Source organism: Globicephala melas, chromosome 7 (assembly GCF_963455315.2).
Source record: "Globicephala melas chromosome 7, mGloMel1.2, whole genome shotgun sequence".
Taxonomy (NCBI): Eukaryota; Metazoa; Chordata; class Mammalia; order Artiodactyla; family Delphinidae; genus Globicephala; species Globicephala melas.
This window is the reverse complement of record NC_083320.1, coordinates 43,658,164-43,678,438: the sequence shown is the minus strand read 5'-3', so window position 1 is coordinate 43,678,438 and position 20,275 is coordinate 43,658,164. Positions and strand designations below refer to the sequence as shown.

Below are 20,275 nucleotides of genomic sequence, written 5' to 3'. Positions count from 1 at the left end.
TGCACAGTTGCTGTACATTAAAATAATCAAATTTTCTTTCACCTGTTATCTTTACCCTCCCCTCCCTGCCAACAAATGGTGAAGATATAATTAAACTGGTAATGAGGCATTGTAAATAGTCCCTACACTCTTGGAAAACAAACTGGAGCTGTATATTAAAAGGCAAAAAAAATTTATATTCTTTGAATCATTAACCCCACTTGTAGAATTATAGCCAATGTAAATAAGATATGTAAAAAGCTGTATCTCCAGGGCTTCCCTGGTGACACAGTGGTTGAGAGTCCGCCTGCCGATGCAGGGGACACGGGTTCGTGCCCCGGTCCGGGAAGATCCCACATGCCGCGGAGCGGCTGGGCCCGTGAGCCATGGCCACTGAGCCTGCGCGTCCGGAGCCTGTGCTCCGCAACGGGAGAGGCCACAACAGTGAGAGGTCCGCGTACCAAAAAAAAAAAAAAAAAAAAAAGCTGTATCTCCAAAAATGTTAATCATAGTGCTAATTATAATGGAAAAAATTGGAAATAATCTTTTAAAAGTGAAGTATAGTTCATTTACAATACTGTGTTAGTTTCAGATTACAGCAAAGTGATTCAGTTATATTTTTTTCAGATTATATTCCATTATAAATTGTTATAAGATATGGAATATAATTTCCTATGCTATAAGTAAATCCTTGTTGCTTATCTCCTTATGTATAGTAGTTAGTATCTGTTAATCCCATACTCCTAATTTGTCACCCCTCCTGCCCTCCCTCTCGCTTTTGGTAACCATGTTTGTTTTCTATGTGAGTCTGTTTCTGGTTTGTATATAGATTCATTTGTATAATTTTTTAGATTCCACATATAAGCGATACCGTATAGTATTTGTCTTTGTCTGATTTACTTCACTAAGTATAATATTTCTAGGTCCATACATGTTGCTGCAAATGGTAATATTTCATTCTTTTTTATGACTATTATTCCACTGTATGTGTGTGTATGTGTGTGTGTGTGTGTGTGTGTGTGTATATATATATATATATATATATACCACATCTTCTTAAGCCAGTCATCTGTTGATGGGCATTTGGGTTGCTTTCGTGTCTTGGCTATTGTAAATAGTGCTGCTATGAACATTGGGGTGCACGTACCTTTTCAAATTAGAATTTTTTCCAGATATATACCCAGGAGTGGGATTGGTACCTCTATTTTTAGCTTTTATAGGAAACGCCATACTGTTTTCCATAGTGTTTGTACCAATTTACATTCCCACCAACAGTGTAGGAGGGTTCCTTTTACTCCACACCCTCTCCAGACTTTTTAACGATGGCCATTCTGACCCATGTGAGGTGATACTTCATTGTGGTTTTGATTTGCATTTCTCTGATAATTAGCAGTGATGAGCATCTTTTCATGTGCATGTTGGCCATCTGTATGTCTTCTTTGGAGAAATTTCTATTTAGGTCTTCTGCCTGTATTTTGATTGGCTTGTTTTTATGATATTGAGTTGTATGAGCTGTTTATATATTTTGGATATTAACTCCTTGTTGGCTGCATCATTTACAAATATTTTCTCCCATTTCTTAGATTGTCTTTTCATTTTGTTGATGGTTTCCTTTGCTGTGCAAAACCTTTTAAGTTTGATCAAGTCCCATTTGTTTATTTTTGCTTTATTTCTTTTGCCTTGGGAGACTGATCTAAGAAACTATTGCTACGATTTATGTCTGAGAATGTTTTGCCTATATTCTCTTATAGGAACTTTATGGTGTCATGTCTTACATTTAGGTCTTTAAACCATTTTGAGTTTATTTTTTGTATATGGCATGAGGCAGTGTTCTGGTTTCACTGATTTACACGTAGCTGTCCAGCTTTCCCAACACCACTTGTTGAAGAGACTGTCTTCTCTTCACTGTATATTCTTGCCTCCTTTGTTGCAGATTGATTGACTGTACATGCATGGGTTTATTTCTGGGGTCTATTCTGTTCCGTTGATCTATACGTCTGGTACCCAGTAAGGTCAATATCCAAAATATATAAGGAACTCTGACAACTCAACAGCAAAAAACCCAAACAACCCAATTTGAAAATGGACAAAACACTTTCTCTAAAGATTTACAAATGGCCAAAAAACACATAAAAAGATGATCAATATCACTAGCCATTAGGGAATGCAAATCAAAAGCACAATGAGATACCACTTCATACCCATTAGGATTGCTATTATAAAAAAACACAGAAAATAACATCTGGTGAGATGTGGAAAAATTGGAACTCTTGTGCATTTCTAGTAGTAATGTAAAATGGTGCAGCTACTGTGGAAAACAGCCCCTCACAGTATTAAATATATTATTACCATATGACCTAGTAATTCCACTTTTAGGTATAGACCCAAAAGAACTGACAGCGGGGACTGAGATACTTGCACATCAGCGTTCACAGCAGCAGCATTCACAATAGCCAAAAGGGGGAAACCGCCCAAATGTCCATTAACAGATGAATGGATAAAAAAGTTACAAGGCTACATATCCTTTAGCCTTAAAAAGGAAATTCTGGCACATGCTACAACATGGATGAACGCTGAAGACATTGTGCTAAGTGAAATAAGCCAGACACCAAAGGACAAACACTGTATGATTCCACTTATATGAGGTACCCAGAGCAGTCATAGTCATATTCATAGAGACAGAAGGTAAGTGGTGTTTCTCAGGGCCTGGAGGTAGTATTGTTTTAACGGGTGCTGAATTTCAGTTTGGGATGATAAAAAAATTCTGGAGATGGACGGTAGTGATGGTTGCCCAACACTGTGAATGTACTTAAAGCCACTGAACCATACACTTAAAAATGTTTGAACGATAAATATTGTTACGTATATTTTACCACAAAATATTTATCTTTATTAGGTATGTATATGTGTGTGTGTATATATATATATGTGTATATATATATACACACACACACACACACACACATATATATATATATATATATATATATATATAGTTAAGTAAATAACTCATGTTCCAAAAAAGAGTAATGTAAGGAGTGCTGATTGGTCACCCTGCCCGCTCTTCTTCCTCTCCAGGAGTGACACACGCGGCCATCTGGGCAGCCTGCATTTCTTATCTCAGCGCTGCGGTTCCCCCAGAGCTGAGGACATCTGCTCAGGGCATCCTGCAGGGCCTTCATCTGGGTTTGGGGAGAGGTTGTGGAGCCATGATCGGAGGCGTGTTAGTCAATTATTTTGGTAAGAATGGTTTTCTCTTTTTCTCTTTCTTCTTTGATGAAAACTTAACAAATTTTTTTAGCAACCCCTCAATAAACACTCAAATTATTACTGAAGATTGCCAGAAGCTAAACTCCATTGTTCATATATTCTCTTTCTAGCTTTCATGGTAGTCAAAATTGCAGAGCAGTATGCTTCAGTAGTTAAGATGATTAGAGCCAGCTTGTAACCGTGCACGCTTCTCTGACAGCTTAATGCGATGCTACACAGATAGCTCAAAGGAGCCAAACAAATGAATAATCACATGTGCTTTTGGTTTGAAGTAAAGTACCCTAAACCTGCTGATAATAATGCTAGAGGAAAGAGAGTTCATCATTGTTGTTCCATCAGGAGATTTTGAACCAAAAAAATCTAACTATATGCTGGCTTTGGTAACATCACTGCATCTGTGACAACACAGTCTGTCTGCCCTGCCAGATCTCCCTTATTGGAAATACAAGGGCGGGGCTGAGGTGGAGATGGCATTATTCTGCTCCAGGAATCTTGAGTATTCAGGTCCCTAGAAGGTGGGCTCAGAGATGTCTGAATATATAGCACTACTTGAGCTCGGCTGTTCTAATTACAGATTAATAAGGTTGTTTAATATATAGTTAGGTAAATTGTCTTTATGAAGAGAGCACCACTGAATTTTAAAATGGCACTCGGAGACAGTCCTTTATTTTATAAATGCAGTTTTAAAATTTGATCAATGACAGATATCCAACACCAGCACTTGGATCTCTTGACACCTGCCCAGACCTGTGCTTTTCCTACTATATGAAGCTAATGGCCATTTGCCATTCTTTGCTCTGCTGCCTTTGCCCTGAACTTTAGAACATTGACAGTTTTGGATGAGGGCTACCTGTCTTTCCGGGAATCACTCTACAGAGTGCTGTTTGTTTCCACAGGGGCTGCTGCAACATTCCGAGGAATTGGCATGGCCTGCCTGGTGATCCTCCTGTTCTTTGCCCTGATCCAGTGGCTGGCGGTGCCAGATGAGGAAGAAGGTAAGCATGTTCATTGTTCTTTAACGGTTCTAAAGGTTGAAGCCGTGGGGAATTCTACACATACCCCTCAGAAACCCAGAGGTGGAAACAGAGTGTACCACAGACCTGCATGGCTAGATTTTCTCGGGGGTGTATCAGTGAACTCGTGCACCATTGCTGGAGAGAAGCCACTTGCTATGTTGAAAAGAATACTGGTTGTTTTAGGCAGCTTGCTTTTGTTTTGTTTTACGGTACAAGGTACTGGGGAAAGTATTGGTTTTAAATTTCTCTGGTATTCTAAAGAGATTTAAAATTTAAATCAGATATGTATAGGATTACACAGTAATTTTACTATTAGGGATAGGAAGTGGGATTAATCTCTGTGCTTTTACCTTCATTCGATAAAAATGTCTAAACCTTAAATTTGAAGTTTTCCCTTAATTAGGCGTGGCCTTCTTAAATGTATCATACAGAAAGAAGGTTATATCCAATATAATGTGTTGATGAGAACAAGCTTTCAACTTTTGGGGGGAATCAACTTTTGTTTTTTCAATGAAGAAGGCCAACCATTAAAACAAATATTCTTTCTCAGCTCTTGGGTCCTGGAACAGGGCTCATCTTCTATGGTGTCCTGTCCTTTGAGGAGCATTTGCCTCAAGTACCCGAAGTGCTTCTGTTAAGAGAAAAACTAACTTGTTACAGAAACCCCAGAGACAGATTTTAATTCCAACAAGTTACTCAGAAGGAAAGACCAGTACTGACTTTTCTTATTCTTGTTCTTTTATAATCCTAACTAGATCATCTCTCTTATGCAGCTTAGTCCATGCCTTCAGTAAAAGGCCAATAAAGGCAGCTACTGTGTGATTTTTCCTATTTTGATGCTTATCTTTAAAAATCTCAATCCTGTAAGTGGGCCTAAGGCAACATTCACTATAACCTATGCCCCACAGATGTTATATACGTTAACTGAACCAATACATTTCATAAATAAATATAAGTTAATGTCTGTTAAGCCCTGTAAGGAGACCCTGGAAGGTAAACATCACATTCATTTGCTCAGTACTTGTGCCAAGTAGAGAAGCCGCCCTTGTTACACGGCAACTTATCAACATTCCCAAGCATACTAGAACGGGCTTATCGAGGTTGTCCATTTGTTCAGTTTTTATTATTTATTTATACATACATACATACATCTGTTTAAATATGTAAAAACTCTGAGAAACGATTTAAACATGGCTTTCTCTCCAGACAAGACGATGCTGGCAGAAAGGATTCCTGTTCCTTCTAGTCCTGTTCCCATAGCAACCATCGACTTGGTCCAGCAACAGACAGAAGATGTTCTGCCACGCGTTGAGCCCAGACTTCCACCTAAGAAAACCAAGCACCAGGAAGAACAGGAGGATGTGAACAAGCCAGCCTGGGGTGTCAGCTCCTCTCCCTGGGTGACCTTTGTTTACGCACTCTACCAAATCAAAGAGATGATGCAGCTAACAAGAGACAACCGTGCTTCTGAGATACAGCCTTTACAGGTAAAAAGTTCCTCTGCTGCCTTGCCTTAAGCAGGCTCAGTTGTTTCAGTTATTCAGTTATTCATTCAACAAGATTTATGGGAGGTCTGGTGGGGGAAATAGACATGCAGACAAATAATTTCAGTGCTTTGTGACAAGTGTATTATAGAGGTGTATACAAGGTTCCATAGAGGGAAAATTCTGCCTTATGCGGTTCAGGAAGGCCTCACAGAGAAGACAGTACCTCTTGAAAGAAAGAAAATAAATCCATTCTGATTTTATATTTCTTTGAAATGTCTGTTTTGGTGGACATTAGTTACAGTATGGATATATGGTTCTTGCCTTGGTGAATTATATATTAATCTCTGTAATTTAAAAATTCTAATGGGGACATTCTATATAATAGGACCTCAATAAATATCTGATAAATTAAGTAACACTCTGAGCCACTAAATGGGTCTGACAGGACACCTAACTCCGTGGAAATGTGGTTTTGCTAGCGGGCTCACCTGAAAGATAAAAAGTGTGGTTTTTCTTGTCCCTAGAGGCGTGGTCTCTCCTGAGTAGCGTCGAATCGCATGGATAAAAACACTGTAGGTAATTGTAACTGAAGCTATATAATACTTTTGGAAAATGTTTAAGCGTAACTTCTGTGAACAGTTTAGCCAAAGTAATGAGTCTACTTCCCCTGTGTTTTTATTCATCACTCCCTTTCACTTGATGAATCATGTCAGCTCTGTATCTAGAGTAGCTTCAGAGGACACAGGAGGAAAAAAATAAAGGGGAAAGACTTTAAGAGTAGTTTGAGTAATTTCCTTAATTTGAACTACCTCAATTAAATTTATCACAGTTTTGTAAACTGACCTGTAATATTTCTCTAATTTAAACCAAATCTGATTCTTTGCTGATAACCATATGCATTCTAGTCCATGTATGATCCTATTGGTTTATCGAGATAATAAACTCACACAAACCCTCTGCTCACAAGTCAAGGAAGGTATCAGGGTAGGAGGAGCATAGGAAGGATGTGAAGCAAGGAGGTGATGCAGAGGAAAGATGAGTTCTGCCTGAATGGCAGTGTTTGCATTACTTTGGATACTCACCCTTGTTTTCACAGAAGCCTATTAGGCTTGAGTATCATTAACATTTTTTATGATATATTAAGATTAATAAAAACTGGCTAGTATGGCTTAGCTACTCTTATGAAGAAGTCATTATACTAATATTTTTTCTTTTACAGTTTAGAACTACAGAAATAAAACTTTTGTTTTTCTTTTTTGGTGCTCAGCTCTTTGAAGTGATGGGTACTAATTCAGAGGAAAATCCATAAAAAAAGAAATGTTTCCTGATTTTTACAAACCAACTTTTAGTGTGTACTTTAAAATCCCAACTATACATCAGGACTCAATTTCAGGACCTTCTTTTCCTGGCCGTGTCTCTGAGGCTGAGGATACCTTCCTCACTTCCTGTGGGACAAGGTGCTTTCCAGCCTTGAATTCTCTGGTCTTAGCAAGTGGACTGAGTTCCCGTTCCATGCCGCTTGCCCAGTGACTGGTGGGGGCCCAGTAAATATGTGCTGATGTAAATTGTTCTCTAGGAGTAACAGGCATGTTGGTAGTAACGTTCCTTTATCCACAAGATACGTCTGCTTATAGTGTCTGTGTTTTTCATGCGGCTTGGACAGTTGCACGTAGGAAAGGAGATGAAAGGTAAGACATTCTATCCTTATTCCTCTGTTACTTGTTTCCTGAAGTGGTTACTTCAGGATGATCTCCCCATGTTTCGTATATCTTACTTGAAAGCATATAAAAAGTTTGCTAGCATTGACCATGGGGCACCTCCTATTTTTTCCTTCCAGGGGACCAGTGAGGATCGGGAAACTTCTCCAACTGGTGGAGCCCGGCCTGGACCACGTGAGGCTCCCTCTGACCCATCAAGAAGCCAGCCGTCCCCTCAAGCAGCAGCATCTCAGACGCAGAGCAGCCCCACTCACCCCAGTGTAGACCCGCGCAGGGAGGAGACTGAGGACCAGCAGGCTCAGCCTGCCTCTGGGGGACACTGAGGGGTCCTGCTCATCTCACACCCTGCATGGAACTGGGCTCCTCTGCCAGCACAGAGGGAGCACCTTGAGGAGCACAGCACCACATATGCTGCTGAACACCTGAATTCATCAACGCAGAAATACACACACACACACACACACACACACACACACACACACACTCACACACGTAGAAGCTACAGTACATATTGGCAGAAATAGGTCAACTTCCGTAGTCCCACTGGAGTCACAGAGGGAAAATGGATTTCAGTGAGGACTTTCAGTTCTTGGATTGGTAGGTTAAGGACTCCAGGACTTCTCTGCCAGGGCAGTAAGAGTCGAAACCAGCAGTTACACTAAATGAGTGGAGGGAAAGAAAGTGTTTCAAGGTGAATGCTGATATAATTTCCCTCTTCTGATTATTTATCCTAATTATTTGGTTCTTAATGCAAACTGGGAAGAAACAGAATACATCTATAATTTTGTTTCTCTTAAAGAGAACAATTAAAAAAATTTTAAGACATATTTTAAAAGTAACCAGATAAAAGTTAGTGGCATCTATGCTTTTGTTTAAAAAAAAAGGAAAAAGTTTCATCAGAAACTTGGCATATCTCTAGCAAATATATTTTTATATGGGTATGGTGTAAAATGAAAATAGTCAATTCTTTGAGTGGCAAAAGCTGTTACTGACTACTGCAAGCTAAGCTGAGCTTTAAAATGCCTTTTGTTTTAAATGGGCTTTAAGACCAGAGGAGGGAATATTTGAAATCAACCAACCAACTTAGTATCCTGTGGCTTGATAGACAAGGGTTTACTAAATATATTGATACTGTAAATAGCCTCTATCACTATTTACAACTTTATAGTGATGTGGGCTCTAATTAGCTGATGGACTAAAACAAACACACAAAATCACTGAATTCCTAAGGGTTTCTTTAATTAAGCAGTACTACTTACAAATAACAGTATAAGATTTAAGTGCCTAGGGAAGGGATACAATTTTTAAAAATTACATACTGGTTCAGTTTTGTTTTGTTTTTGGTGAGGGGAAAAGGTGGTGAATAGGAAACCAGGAATGAAAAAGACAGAAATAAGAAGTAAGTACACTTTCCAATGACTAAAGAAAAAATTCTCAGTATATTCTTTCCCACGAAGACATAGTCAGACACTGGACAGTTCAGATACAGGCATGCTACTGTAAATATTACAGCTACAGTCGACAATGGCCGGGTGACTCATGCATAAAGCTTGCTGCTAAAAATGAAAGCTGAGGTTATAGGAAGCCTTGGGGGAGGGCTGTGGACAAGGGAACATTGCTTTAGCTGAAGGAAGGTCAATTATATAGTGTGTATGATACTGTGGATGAGTACAGGAGAGAGGAAAGAAAAGAACAGAGTTAAAAATGAGCAACTCACCTTACTCTCTGACTCTGATTAGGCAGGACCAATTATAAAGTGAGGACTTCTCCATGATACAGTACTTCTGCCCACAACTGCATCTGGAAGAAGAAAGTCTACACTCGGATATCTAGCTTCACCACAGAACACAGCTTAAAAACAAAATAACGGGAAGAAATAGAATTAAGCAAATAGTTATTTTTGCACTTGAACTGAAATGTACTGTACTGTAAATTATCATGACTCATTTTAAGTGACCTTTAAAAATCAGATGTATTTATTATGCTTATGTAATTATAGAAATAAAGAAATGGGTGACAGGCTGAACCTCACCTATGAATGTACAGTATGTGGATTTGTGAAACTGACTGTAGGAAGTCAAAAAACTTCTACTGTGTCTTGTGTTTACAGTTCTGATTTATTCCTCTGAAAAGCCTGCTGTTTTGGAAATGCACAGTTGACATGTTGAAATAAAAATAAATACCATTTTTAAGTATTTCTTAAATGATAACGATGTGACCAAACAAATAAAAGTCCTTCACTCTGTAATGAATGAGATCAAACTCTACAGGCCTTTGTTATGAGACGTTTACTGTGAGAGGTGATTAAACAGTGCAGTAATTTCCAGACTTTGAGAGCAGACACCTTCATGGGTTTGTGGACTTTGTGACTTCCTCCTGTCCTCAAAGTGCCATTTAAAAAAAAAAAATTAAAGTGAATTCAAATTAAATTTTGATTTGAGAATTTTCTAATCCCTTTTGAGATCCCCTGGAAATACCCAGGGAGGTCACAAAGCCCAGGTTGGTAATCACGACCTTAATGACTTGTTTCATATGCTTTTCCCCATAATTGTAGAAAAAGTGAATTACGCAAAGCGCTGAGCTCACGTGGATCCAAAGAGGTTAGTTACTGATTATTAAACTATTACTCAAGGCCTTAAGTAGAATAATAGATGACAATAACACACATACCTCCACCAGCCAATAAACCTCATGAAAAGCCTAAGGAATTCACAGGAAGAATATCGCTGCCTTACTGGCTTATTATTAGTCTTGTCACGGGCCACAGGAAGCAGACAGTCGGCTAAGCGCTCCCCTCTGATTTGCCGTTCCTCCAGGACTGCTGGGCGTGGAGGCTACTGGTGGTGCTGAGACCATTATTTAAGTGGTATTCCTTGCAGCCAATCTGGAGATAAGCAATGATTCCAGGAAACAGGGAGCCACACCCACTGTTACTGGGTGCTTGGTGTGTGCTGATGACATCATCGTTTTGTCCTAACAACAACACACTGTAATACATATCACTACCCCCTCTTTAAATATGAGGATTTTGGAGCTGAACTCGGCTTACGTTACGGGAACAAGGTCACAGTCCCAGAATTCAAACTCAGACCCGCCTGATGCCCAAGTGCAGGTCCACCCAGGACCTTCTCCAACCCCAGGAGGCGGGGAGGCCACCCTCTGCTTCTGTTGTGGTAGAACAAGCCTGAAAGCAGCCCCGGCCATTCTGAACCCTTACCTTGTGTGCCTGATACTCACCCTGTGTAGTTGCAGTTCCATTTAGGATCGCTAGCTATTCCCAGATACATAGAAATCCAGCGCCTTCAAACTCCTGCTGCTCTGTGAATCATGAGTGCCACTCTGGAGATAACTCGGAAGGTCTGGCAACCCTGCAGAGAAAACTTGGAGGTTGCAGGGACTCTGAAGACCAGTGCCAGGGGAGCTGGGAAGGGCCAGCAGACACACCCACCGCTCAGTAACCTGAGGCAACAGCTTCGTAAAGCAGCACTGTCAGGTGTGGTAGCCGTTAGCCACAGGTGGCTATTAAGTGCTTACAGTGTGGCTAGTGCATCTGAGGAGTTAGACTTCTGTTATTTATTTTTTTAACTAATTAATTTTTGGCTGCATTGGGTCTTCGTTGCTGTGCGCTGGCTTTCTCTAGTCGTGGTGAGTGGGGACTACTTTTCGTTGCAGTGCACGGGCTTCTTGTTGCGGTGGCTTCTCTTGTTGCAGAGCATGGGCTTTAGGCATGCGGGCTCAGTAGTTGTGGCTCGTGGGCTCAGTAGTTATGGTTCGCGGGCTCTAGAGCACAGGCTCAGTAGTTCTGGTGCACGGGCTTAGTTGCTCTGCTGCATGTGGGATCTTCCTGGACAAGGGCTTGAACCCGTGTCCCCTGCATTGGCAGGTGGATTCTTAACCACTGCACCAACAGGGAAGTCTCTCATGTTAAATTTAAACAGCCATCTGTGGCTCGTGGCTACCATACTAGACAATGCAGGAACAGAGGAAGAAAATTACCTTTGGGAGATCTCTGGGTCTTAGTTTTCTCATCTTCATTGTGAAAGACTGGACCCTAAAATTAACGTTATTCTGTGAAGATGAGGGCATGCTGTGACAGAGCTGACTGTAGGCAAATAAAAGATGATTTTCCCTTCAGAAATTTTTCTCTCCTTGGGTGCAGTGGGACAAGACAAAGCTACTTCTGAAGCCCCAAACCACTCCTGTGTCATTTCAGCAAAGCTCTAAGAATTCCTGGCTCAAAAATTCCAAACCATCAGGCAGATGGGAGAAAGGTCAGTGCCTGGATGGGAACAGAATAAAGGGGTGAGAGAAAGGGGGAGTGGGTTCTCAAATCACTAAGTAATTTACCTTATGAGAGGACAAACTGTGGTTTAAAATAAGAGAGTAACTGGAAACTTGGTGATGTCCAGAATGGGGAAGAAATGAGCCAGTCCAGGTGAGCACCTTACTCTCACTCAACTCCCATCTGCTTCAGATGGCTAATACAGGACCACGTGCCACTGTGGCTCCAGGGAGGTCCCAGTTTTTAGATGGCAACCCAAGGACCTTACAGTGCTGGGGTTAGGATTGCCGGCTCTGGAGCCCCACTGTCTGGATTTGAGTCTTAGTTCTGCCAGTGAGAACTCACATTAAGTAACCTCTCTGGGTCTCACGGCCCTCCTCTGTAAAATTAAGATGATTACAGTATCTGCCTTACAGGTTCTTTTGATGGTTAAATGACATACCTGACACACAGTAAACACTTGATAAATGTTGCCATTATTTTTGTGTGACAAATAGCCCATGGCAAGGGGAGTGTTGTCTTATTTCCCATCCAGGCCCTAGCTCTTAGTACTTTGTTAACATTAATCTATAACCATATTGCATGCTCCCAAACTACAGTGCTATGTTAAACGTTTACCTATACCTAATAAGCTGTCTAGTAAGACATTCAGTTCCAACGTGCATTGTAAACATTAAGTGGTTGGAAATATGAATTAGTTAAGGGACAAAATTAATCAAAACATAAGTTGAAGAGAAGGGGGAAAAATGACAAGTAATGTTATATGGCAACAAATTGGACAACCCAGAAGAAATGGACAAATTTCTAGAAATATTCAGCCTGCCAAGACTGAGTCACAAAGAAACAAACAATTTGAACAGACCAATCACTAGAAGTGAAATAGAATCTGTAATGATAAAAACTCCCTGCAAATAAAAGTCCAGGACCAGACGGCTTCACTGGGGAATTCTACCAAGCATATAAAGAAGAATTTATACCTATCCTTCTCAAACTATTCCAAAAAAATTGAAGAGAAAGGAACACTCCCAAATTCATTCTACAAGGCCACCATTACCCTGACACCAAAACCAGACAAAGACACTACAAAAAAAGAAAATCAGAAGCCAATATCTCTGATGAATACAGATGCAAAAATCCTCAGCAGAATATTAGCAAACTTCAGTGGAACAGGATGGAAAGCCCAGAGATAAACCCACACACATATGGTCGGTCACCTTATCTTTGATAAAGGAGGCAAGAATATACAGTGAAGAAAAGACAGCCTCTTCAATAAGTGGTGCTGGGAAAACTGGACAGCTACATGTAAAAGAATGAAATTAGAACACTCCCTAACACCATACACAAAACTAAACTCAAAATGGATTAAAGACCTAAATGTAAGGGCAGACACTATCAAACTCTTAGAGGAAAACATAGGTAGAACACTCTATGATATAAATCACAGCAAGATCCTTTTTGACCCACCTCCTAGAGAAATGGAAATAAAAACAAAAATAAACAAATGGGACCTAATGAAACTTCAAAGCTTTGGCACAGCAAAGGAAACCATAAACAAGACCAAAAGACAACCCTCAGAATGGGAGAAAATATTTGCAAACGAAGCAACTGACAAAGGATTAATCTCCAAAATTTACAAGCAGCTCATGCAGCTCAATATCAAAAAAACAAACAACCCAATCCAAAAATGGGCAGAAGACCTAAATAGACATTTCTCCAAAGAAGATGCACAGATTGCCAACAAACACATGAAAGAATGCTCAACATCATTAATCATTAAAGAAATGCAACTCAAAACTACAATGAGGTATCATCTCACACCGGTCAGAATGGCCATCATCAAAAAATCTACAAACAATAAATGTCAGAGAGGGTATGGAGAAAAGGGAACCCTCTTGCACCATTGGTGGGAATGTAAATTGATACAGCCACTATGGAGAGTAGTATGGAGGTTCCTTAAAAAACTAAAAATAGAATTACCATATGATCCAGCAATCCCACTACTGGGCAAATACCCTGAGAAAACCATAATTCAAAAAGAGTCATGTACCAAAATGTTCATTGCAGCTCTATTTACAAGAGCCAGGACATGGAAGCAACCTAAGTGTCCATCGACAGATGAATGGATAAAGAAGATGTGGTACATATATACAGAGGAATATTACTCAGCCATAAAAAGGAACGAAACTGAGTTATTTGTAATGAGGTGGATGGACCTAGAGACTGTCATACAGAGTGAAGTAAGTCAGAAAGAGAAAAACAAATACCATATGCTAACACATATATATGGAATCTAAAAAAAAGAAAAAAAAAATTGGTCATGAAGAACCTAGGGGCAAGACAGGAATAAAGATGCAGACCTACTAGAGAATGAACTTGAGGATATGGGGAGGGGGAAGGGTAAGCTGGGACAAAGTGAGAGAGTGGCATGGACACATATACACTACCAAACGTAAAACAGATAGCTAGTGGGAAGCAGCCGCATAGCACAGGGAGATCAGCTCGGTGCTTTGTGACCACATAGAGGGGTGGGATAGGGAGATGCAAGAGGGAAGAGATATGGGGAAATATGTATATGTATAACTGATTCACTTTGTTATAAAGCAGAAACTAACACACCATTATAAAGCAATTATACTCCAATAAAGATGTTAAAAAAAAAAGAATATTAGCAAACTGAATCCAACAGTGCATTAAAAGGATCATATAGCATGATCAAGTTGAATTTATTCCTGGGTCACAAGGATGGTTCAACACACACAAATCAATCAACGTGATACACCACATTAACAAAGGAAAGACAAAAACCACATGATCATCTCAATACATGCACAAAAAGCATTTGACAAAATTCAACATCCATTCATGATAAAACTCTCATCAGAACAACACAATGGACACAACAGCAAGAACAAGCAGACACACCAATGTTCCATGCAAATCAAGGGATTATTGAATCTCACGGGGAGAAGGGAGAAAGAACTAAATGATAGATTTTCACACTCAGGATTCAGTAAAGGATCTTCTGTTGCTGAGGGGGAAAAAAAACCCCAAAAACCAAAACTCTCATCAAAGTGGATAGAGAAGGGAACATATCTCAACATAATAAAGGCCATTTACTACAAACCCACAGCCAACACAATACCCAATGGTGAAAAGCTGAAAGCTTCCTACTAAATTCAGGAACAAGACAAGGATGTGTACTCTCATAGTATTGGAAGTCCCAGATACAGCAATCAGACAAGAAAAATAAAAGGTATCCAAATTAGAAGAGAAGAGGTGAAACTGTAACATTTGCCCATGACATGATATTCTATACAGGGAACCCTAGAGTCTCCACCCCAAAACTATTAAAACTAATAAATGAATTCAGCAAGGTTGCAGGATACAAGATTAATATACACAAAATGCAAAATATTTCTATACACTAATAATATCAGAAAAAGAAAGTGAGAAAACAATCCCATTTAAAATCACATCAAAAAGAATAAAATATCTAGGAATAAACTTAACCAAGGAGGTGAAAGACCTATATGCTGAAAACTGTAAAATACTGATGAAGGAAAATGAAGATTCAAAGAAATGGAAAGATATCCCCTGCTTTTAGATTGGAAGAATCATTATTATTAAAATGGCCATACTACCCAAAGCAATCTACTGACTTAATGCAATCCCTATCAAAACACCAGGACATTTTCCACAGAACTAGAATAATCCAAAAATTTATATGGAACCACAAAAGACCCCAAATTGCCAAAGCAATCCTGAGAACTAAGAACAATGCTGGAGGTGTAACCCTCCCAGACTTCAGACTATACTACAAAGCTACAGTAATCAAAACAGCATGGTATTGGCACAAAAACAAACATGTAGATCAACAGAACAGAGTAAAGAACCCAGAAATAAACCCACACACCTATGGTCAATTAATCTGTGACAAAGGAGGCAAGAATATACAGTGGAGAAAAGACAGTCTCTCTAACAAATAGTGCTGGGAAAGCTGGACAGCCACATGCAAAACAATTATATTAGAACACTGCCACACACCATATACAAAAATAAACTCAAAATAGCTAAAACACCTAAATGTAAGACGTGAAACCATAAAACTCCAAGAACACAGGTGAAACACTCTTTGTCATAAATCATAGTAATATTTTCTTGGATCAGTCTCCCAAGGCAAAAAAAATAAAAGTAAACTAACAGGACCTGATCAAACTTAAAAGGTTTTGCACAGCAAAGAAACCATCAACAAATGAAAAGACAACCTATGGGGGAAAAAAAAAATGGAATGGGAGAAAATATTTGCAAATGATGCGACCAACAAGGGGTTAATATCCAAAATATACAGAAAACAGCTGGCTCCCAGGTCAGATAAAAATACCTGTCTCACTGTGGGGGATCTTCAGAATTCCACATCTATTATGTTATCTATGCATAGGACCCTTCTTTCAGTCAGACAAAAGAAAAAGGTGATTTAAATATTGTACTTCTCTAACTCTGGGGAATAATCACATACAGAATAATATAAGATCCTTTTTCTTTTCTTGACATCATTCTGGAGGTCTTAATTCTTCCACATGTTTCGATGTCAGCTATTCCAAATCTCTTAATATCTAAAATCTCATAAATTTCTAGATTTAAAAAGTCATAAATTCAAGTACTGTCCTAAATGTCAGATGGACACTCCCCTGTAATTCAGCTCTAAGTATTATTGGCAAACTATACAACTAATTGACAAAACATTTTTTGTGATATGTAAAATGTGTTTTAAAACCTTCAAAAAATAGGGACTTCCCTGGTGGTCCACTGGTTAAGAATCTGCCTTCCAACGCAGGGGACGTGGGTTCGATCCCTGGTCGCGGAACTAAGATCCCACGATACGGGGCAACTAAGCCTGCACGCCACAACTACTGAGCATGTGCGCCACAACTAGAGAGAAGCCGGCGCGCTGCAACGAAAGATCCCGCGTGCCACAAGTAAGACCCGACGTGGCCAAAAATAATAAATATTATTTAAAAACCTTTAAAAAATAACATTGAATGTGACTGTTTAAGCATGGCGACCTACACTACATCTCACTCATATGTTTTGGGGTCAAAGAGTCCAACTTGCTAACAACAGTGAGCTTCTGTGAGGCACCTCGTGGGCACACTAACACAACAAAAGTTCTGTTGTGCTCCACAACTGCACACCTAGGGTGGCATGAGGCACAGAACCAACTGTCAACAACCTGTGAAGGGCATAACCATTTTACTGAATGGTCATTTAAATTGTTTAAAGGCCTTTAAATAAATGAAGAAAAAGAGGAGAGAGGGAGTAGGGTGGTGGGGAGAGAGAGACAGACGGTAGACAGGAGAAGGGAAGAAGGGAAGGAGAGAAAAAAGATCTCTTAGAGGAGCTGACAAACATACTGCTTGATGGGGACTAGACCTATGATCAGCACTATAACAAACCCCAATTCAAATAAGCACAACAGAAATACACCCAATATATCACAAGCAGTGCTTTTAATTATCTAGCTTCTCACAGTACTCACATAATAGAAACTGACAAATCCATGGTTTCCTCTAAAAGTAAAAATGAAAAACAATATCCCCAAAGCCTCTTGTTGCTCTTTTTCTCTTCCTTTAGCTATTTTTATTGCAATAAAGATCACAATAAAAACAGCTACACCTAGCTTGTTGGCTCACCAGGAGCTGCTTTCTTCTACTGTCGGCACCTGTTCACCCTGGCGCAGGTGAGGCCCAGTGGCTGTCTTGGCTGGGATGTCCCCTGGGAACTCCAGCAGACTGCACACGTTATGCACACACACATTATGTAGGACACACACCGTCTCTTGGTGAGCACAACCACAAACACATCTGATACATTTATAATATAGCACCAATAATTAGAATTACAAAACAATAAAAATCAGATTAAACTGTAACAAAAACGCTATTACAACTGTTTACACTTATAAAAGTCATCATCTTCATAAATCTGAATGGAAGATACTTTGATTTTTTATATCAAAGTCTATGTGAAAGCACAGATTAAATTTAGTGTATTTACAAAAATAGCAAAGCTCTTGATATTAAAAGGTGTCTGGCAAAAATAGAGACCCGTAAAACACTGACACACTGCTTCAAAGTGGAAATATCATTTGGAAATCAATCTAAAGAATTCCAAACAGGCAGCCACACTCTTATTGAACAATTTAGAAAAACGCTATACTAAATTTGGTTCCGGAAAGCAGTGCCCAAATGATCTGTGTGTCCCTCCTCCATAACCCTTCTAGAAAAGGGAGATTCCTCATTCTTTATGCTGCTACTCTTTATGGCCCCACCACAGCAAAAGAGCCTGCGTTTGATTCTTAAAGAGAAGTTAGCAACATCTTAACCCTTGGATTGTTTTGCCATGTTCAGATCTTTTCCCAGACCTATGTTTTGGCCTCTTTTCCTCAGGGTCAAAGCTCATGGTTAGTCCCTCATTTCACTCTGGAGTCTAAAATCATGAAGCACAAGAAGAAAAATGATTTGTTCTCTATAAGAAAGATCACAAATCTGTTTTGTAGGAAATTGTTATAAACACGTATAACTAAACAATTTTTTAAAATAGGCCAGTCGAGGGGCTTCCCTGGTGGTGCAGTGGTTAAGAATCCGCCTGCCAATGTAGGGGACACAAGTTTGAGCCCTGATCCGGGAAGATCCCACATGCCGCGGAGCAACTAAGCCCGTGCGCCACAACTACTGAGCCTGTGCTCTAGAACCCGTGAGCCACAACTACTGAGCCTGCGTGCCACAACTACTGGAGCCCGCGAGCCTAGATCCCGTGCTCTGCAACAAGAGAAGCCACTGCAATGAGAAGCCCATGCACTGCAACGAAGAGTAGCCCTTGCTCGCCGCAACTAGAGAAAGCCCACGTGTAGCAATGAAAGACCCAATGCAGCCAAAAAAAAAGACCAAACCAGAATTGTTGTAGAAATTCAGGTGTGAACACTATTGAGACCTGAATTTAGGGAGTAAAAATAAAATAAAATAAAATAGGCCAGTCGACTTGAGGTTAAATGCCTTCAATTTCAACATACAAAAAAATGTAAAAAGTAATTCTAAATTCTAATCTTTATATGTGTCTACAAAAGTCTTATCAAAACTTTAAAATATAACCATAGGAAATGTTTCTCTTTATCACAGTTATCAAACAGTTAGTTGGCTATTATTAAAAAATAAAAAATAAGTCATGAATATTGTGAGACCCAAGGCTATGGTGAGATGGCCCCTCACACCAATACTGTGAGACCCAAGGCTGTGGCGAGATGGTGCCTCATTTCTAAAGGTCTCTTCTTCTACCTGAGTCATTGGAAACAGCAGGGATGGAGTTTTAGTCCCAGGGCTGCCTCTAAAAAGCCCTGTGGTCTTGGACAAGTTATTTAACCTTCTGAAACCTCCATTCCTCCACCATCAGCATTTTCCAAACATGTGTTCCAAGAAATATTAATCTCATGAAAAAGGGTTCTGTTGTCAAATTAAGCCGGAGAATGCTGCACACAATTTCTCCTCTTTAGGAAGTTCACAGTGTGCATTAGCATTATTAAAGGCTCTGAGAAGTCCTGCAGTACGTTTAATCATGCATCCATCTTAGTTGACCTCAGGATTCCTTTACCTACTAACACTTATTAGCATCCTGTGGACTACACTTTGGAAAATACTGGTCCAGTGTATCTCAGGTCTCTTCCAGCACTTACATTGATAACACGCAGGAAGAGCAATGCAGAGTCTTTTGACACAGGTTCTGGGGATTAAGAGGATTTAATGCCCTGCGGTTGACAAGGCACCTATTCAAATTAACTGGCCCCTTGAAGATCAACATGATCCCTTTGTTCCTAATGAGAGTCTTCATTCAAGAACAGTGGTAATGACTGTCACAGAATCTTGGTGGCCACCTGCAGTACAATACACAGAACTGTCCAAGAAGGATCAGTTATCTTCAATACAGTTTAGTTTTCCTTTCCAGCGTGATTTGATTTTTCTCCATAGTGAATGCTTTTGCCACTGTTCCCCGGTACAGTTCTGCCCACCTTTAATAGGATCCCTGCCCTTCCCCACTTCCTTGTCCAGAATGAAGTCAGTGTACAGGCAGACTGTCAGGAGTCCTCAGGTTAAAGAGCTGCTCTTCCAAGAAGGCACCCGCAAGGCCATATTGTTCTTCATGCAGCCTAATTTCTTCAGGCGACAAGTGGCTTCCTCCAAGAACAAAGTCTGCAAACCTAGTATTTGTTTTAAATAAAGTTAATGTTATCACAGAGAGGTTTATTGGGAAGATAACATGTTCCCTGGCTACTTATCCCCTTTAATTAAATTTGACTTTGCATCAATAGAAGATGGCATTTGCACAGTGGGTGTAAAAACAGGAATGGCTTATGTGATCCTTCTCTAGACGTTCAGGGAAAGGATCGAGAAGTAGGCAGACTTAGGAGCACCGAACGCTGCCAAATATACCCACTCCTGCTTTCTAATTCCTTCTTTCTCTCTTTCTTATTAA

General features: G+C 39.8%; 2 protein-coding genes across 5 annotated transcripts in view; one reads left to right on the top strand and one right to left on the bottom strand.

Moving 5' to 3' along the window:
• Positions 1 to 9,662, top strand: part of MFSD6 (major facilitator superfamily domain containing 6) — a 73,342-nt gene extending 63,680 nt beyond the window's left edge. For 2 of the 3 annotated variants that reach the window (XM_030847702.3, XM_030847703.2), the window contains exons 4-7: positions 3,058 to 3,219; positions 4,146 to 4,244; positions 5,472 to 5,752; positions 7,590 to 9,662. In XM_030847702.3, the coding sequence (XP_030703562.1) occupies positions 3,058 to 3,219; positions 4,146 to 4,244; positions 5,472 to 5,752; positions 7,590 to 7,793 (746 nt within the window). In that variant the 3' untranslated portion in view covers positions 7,794 to 9,662. Of the gene's footprint in view, positions 1 to 3,057; positions 3,220 to 4,145; positions 4,245 to 5,471; positions 5,753 to 7,415; positions 7,441 to 7,589 lie in introns of all 3 variants that reach the window. The other variant, XM_060302139.2, reaches the window with a different exon arrangement.
• NEMP2 (nuclear envelope integral membrane protein 2) overlaps positions 8,329 to 20,275 on the bottom strand; it is a 39,274-nt gene continuing 27,327 nt past the window's right edge. The window contains exons 9-10 of one of the 2 annotated variants that reach the window (XM_060302140.1): positions 19,812 to 20,000; positions 8,329 to 10,838 (exon numbers count right to left, since the gene is read on the bottom strand). In XM_060302140.1, the coding sequence (XP_060158123.1) occupies positions 19,859 to 20,000 (142 nt within the window). In that variant the 3' untranslated portion in view covers positions 8,329 to 10,838; positions 19,812 to 19,858. The remainder of the gene's footprint in view (positions 10,839 to 19,811; positions 20,001 to 20,275) is intronic. The other variant, XM_060302141.1, reaches the window with a different exon arrangement.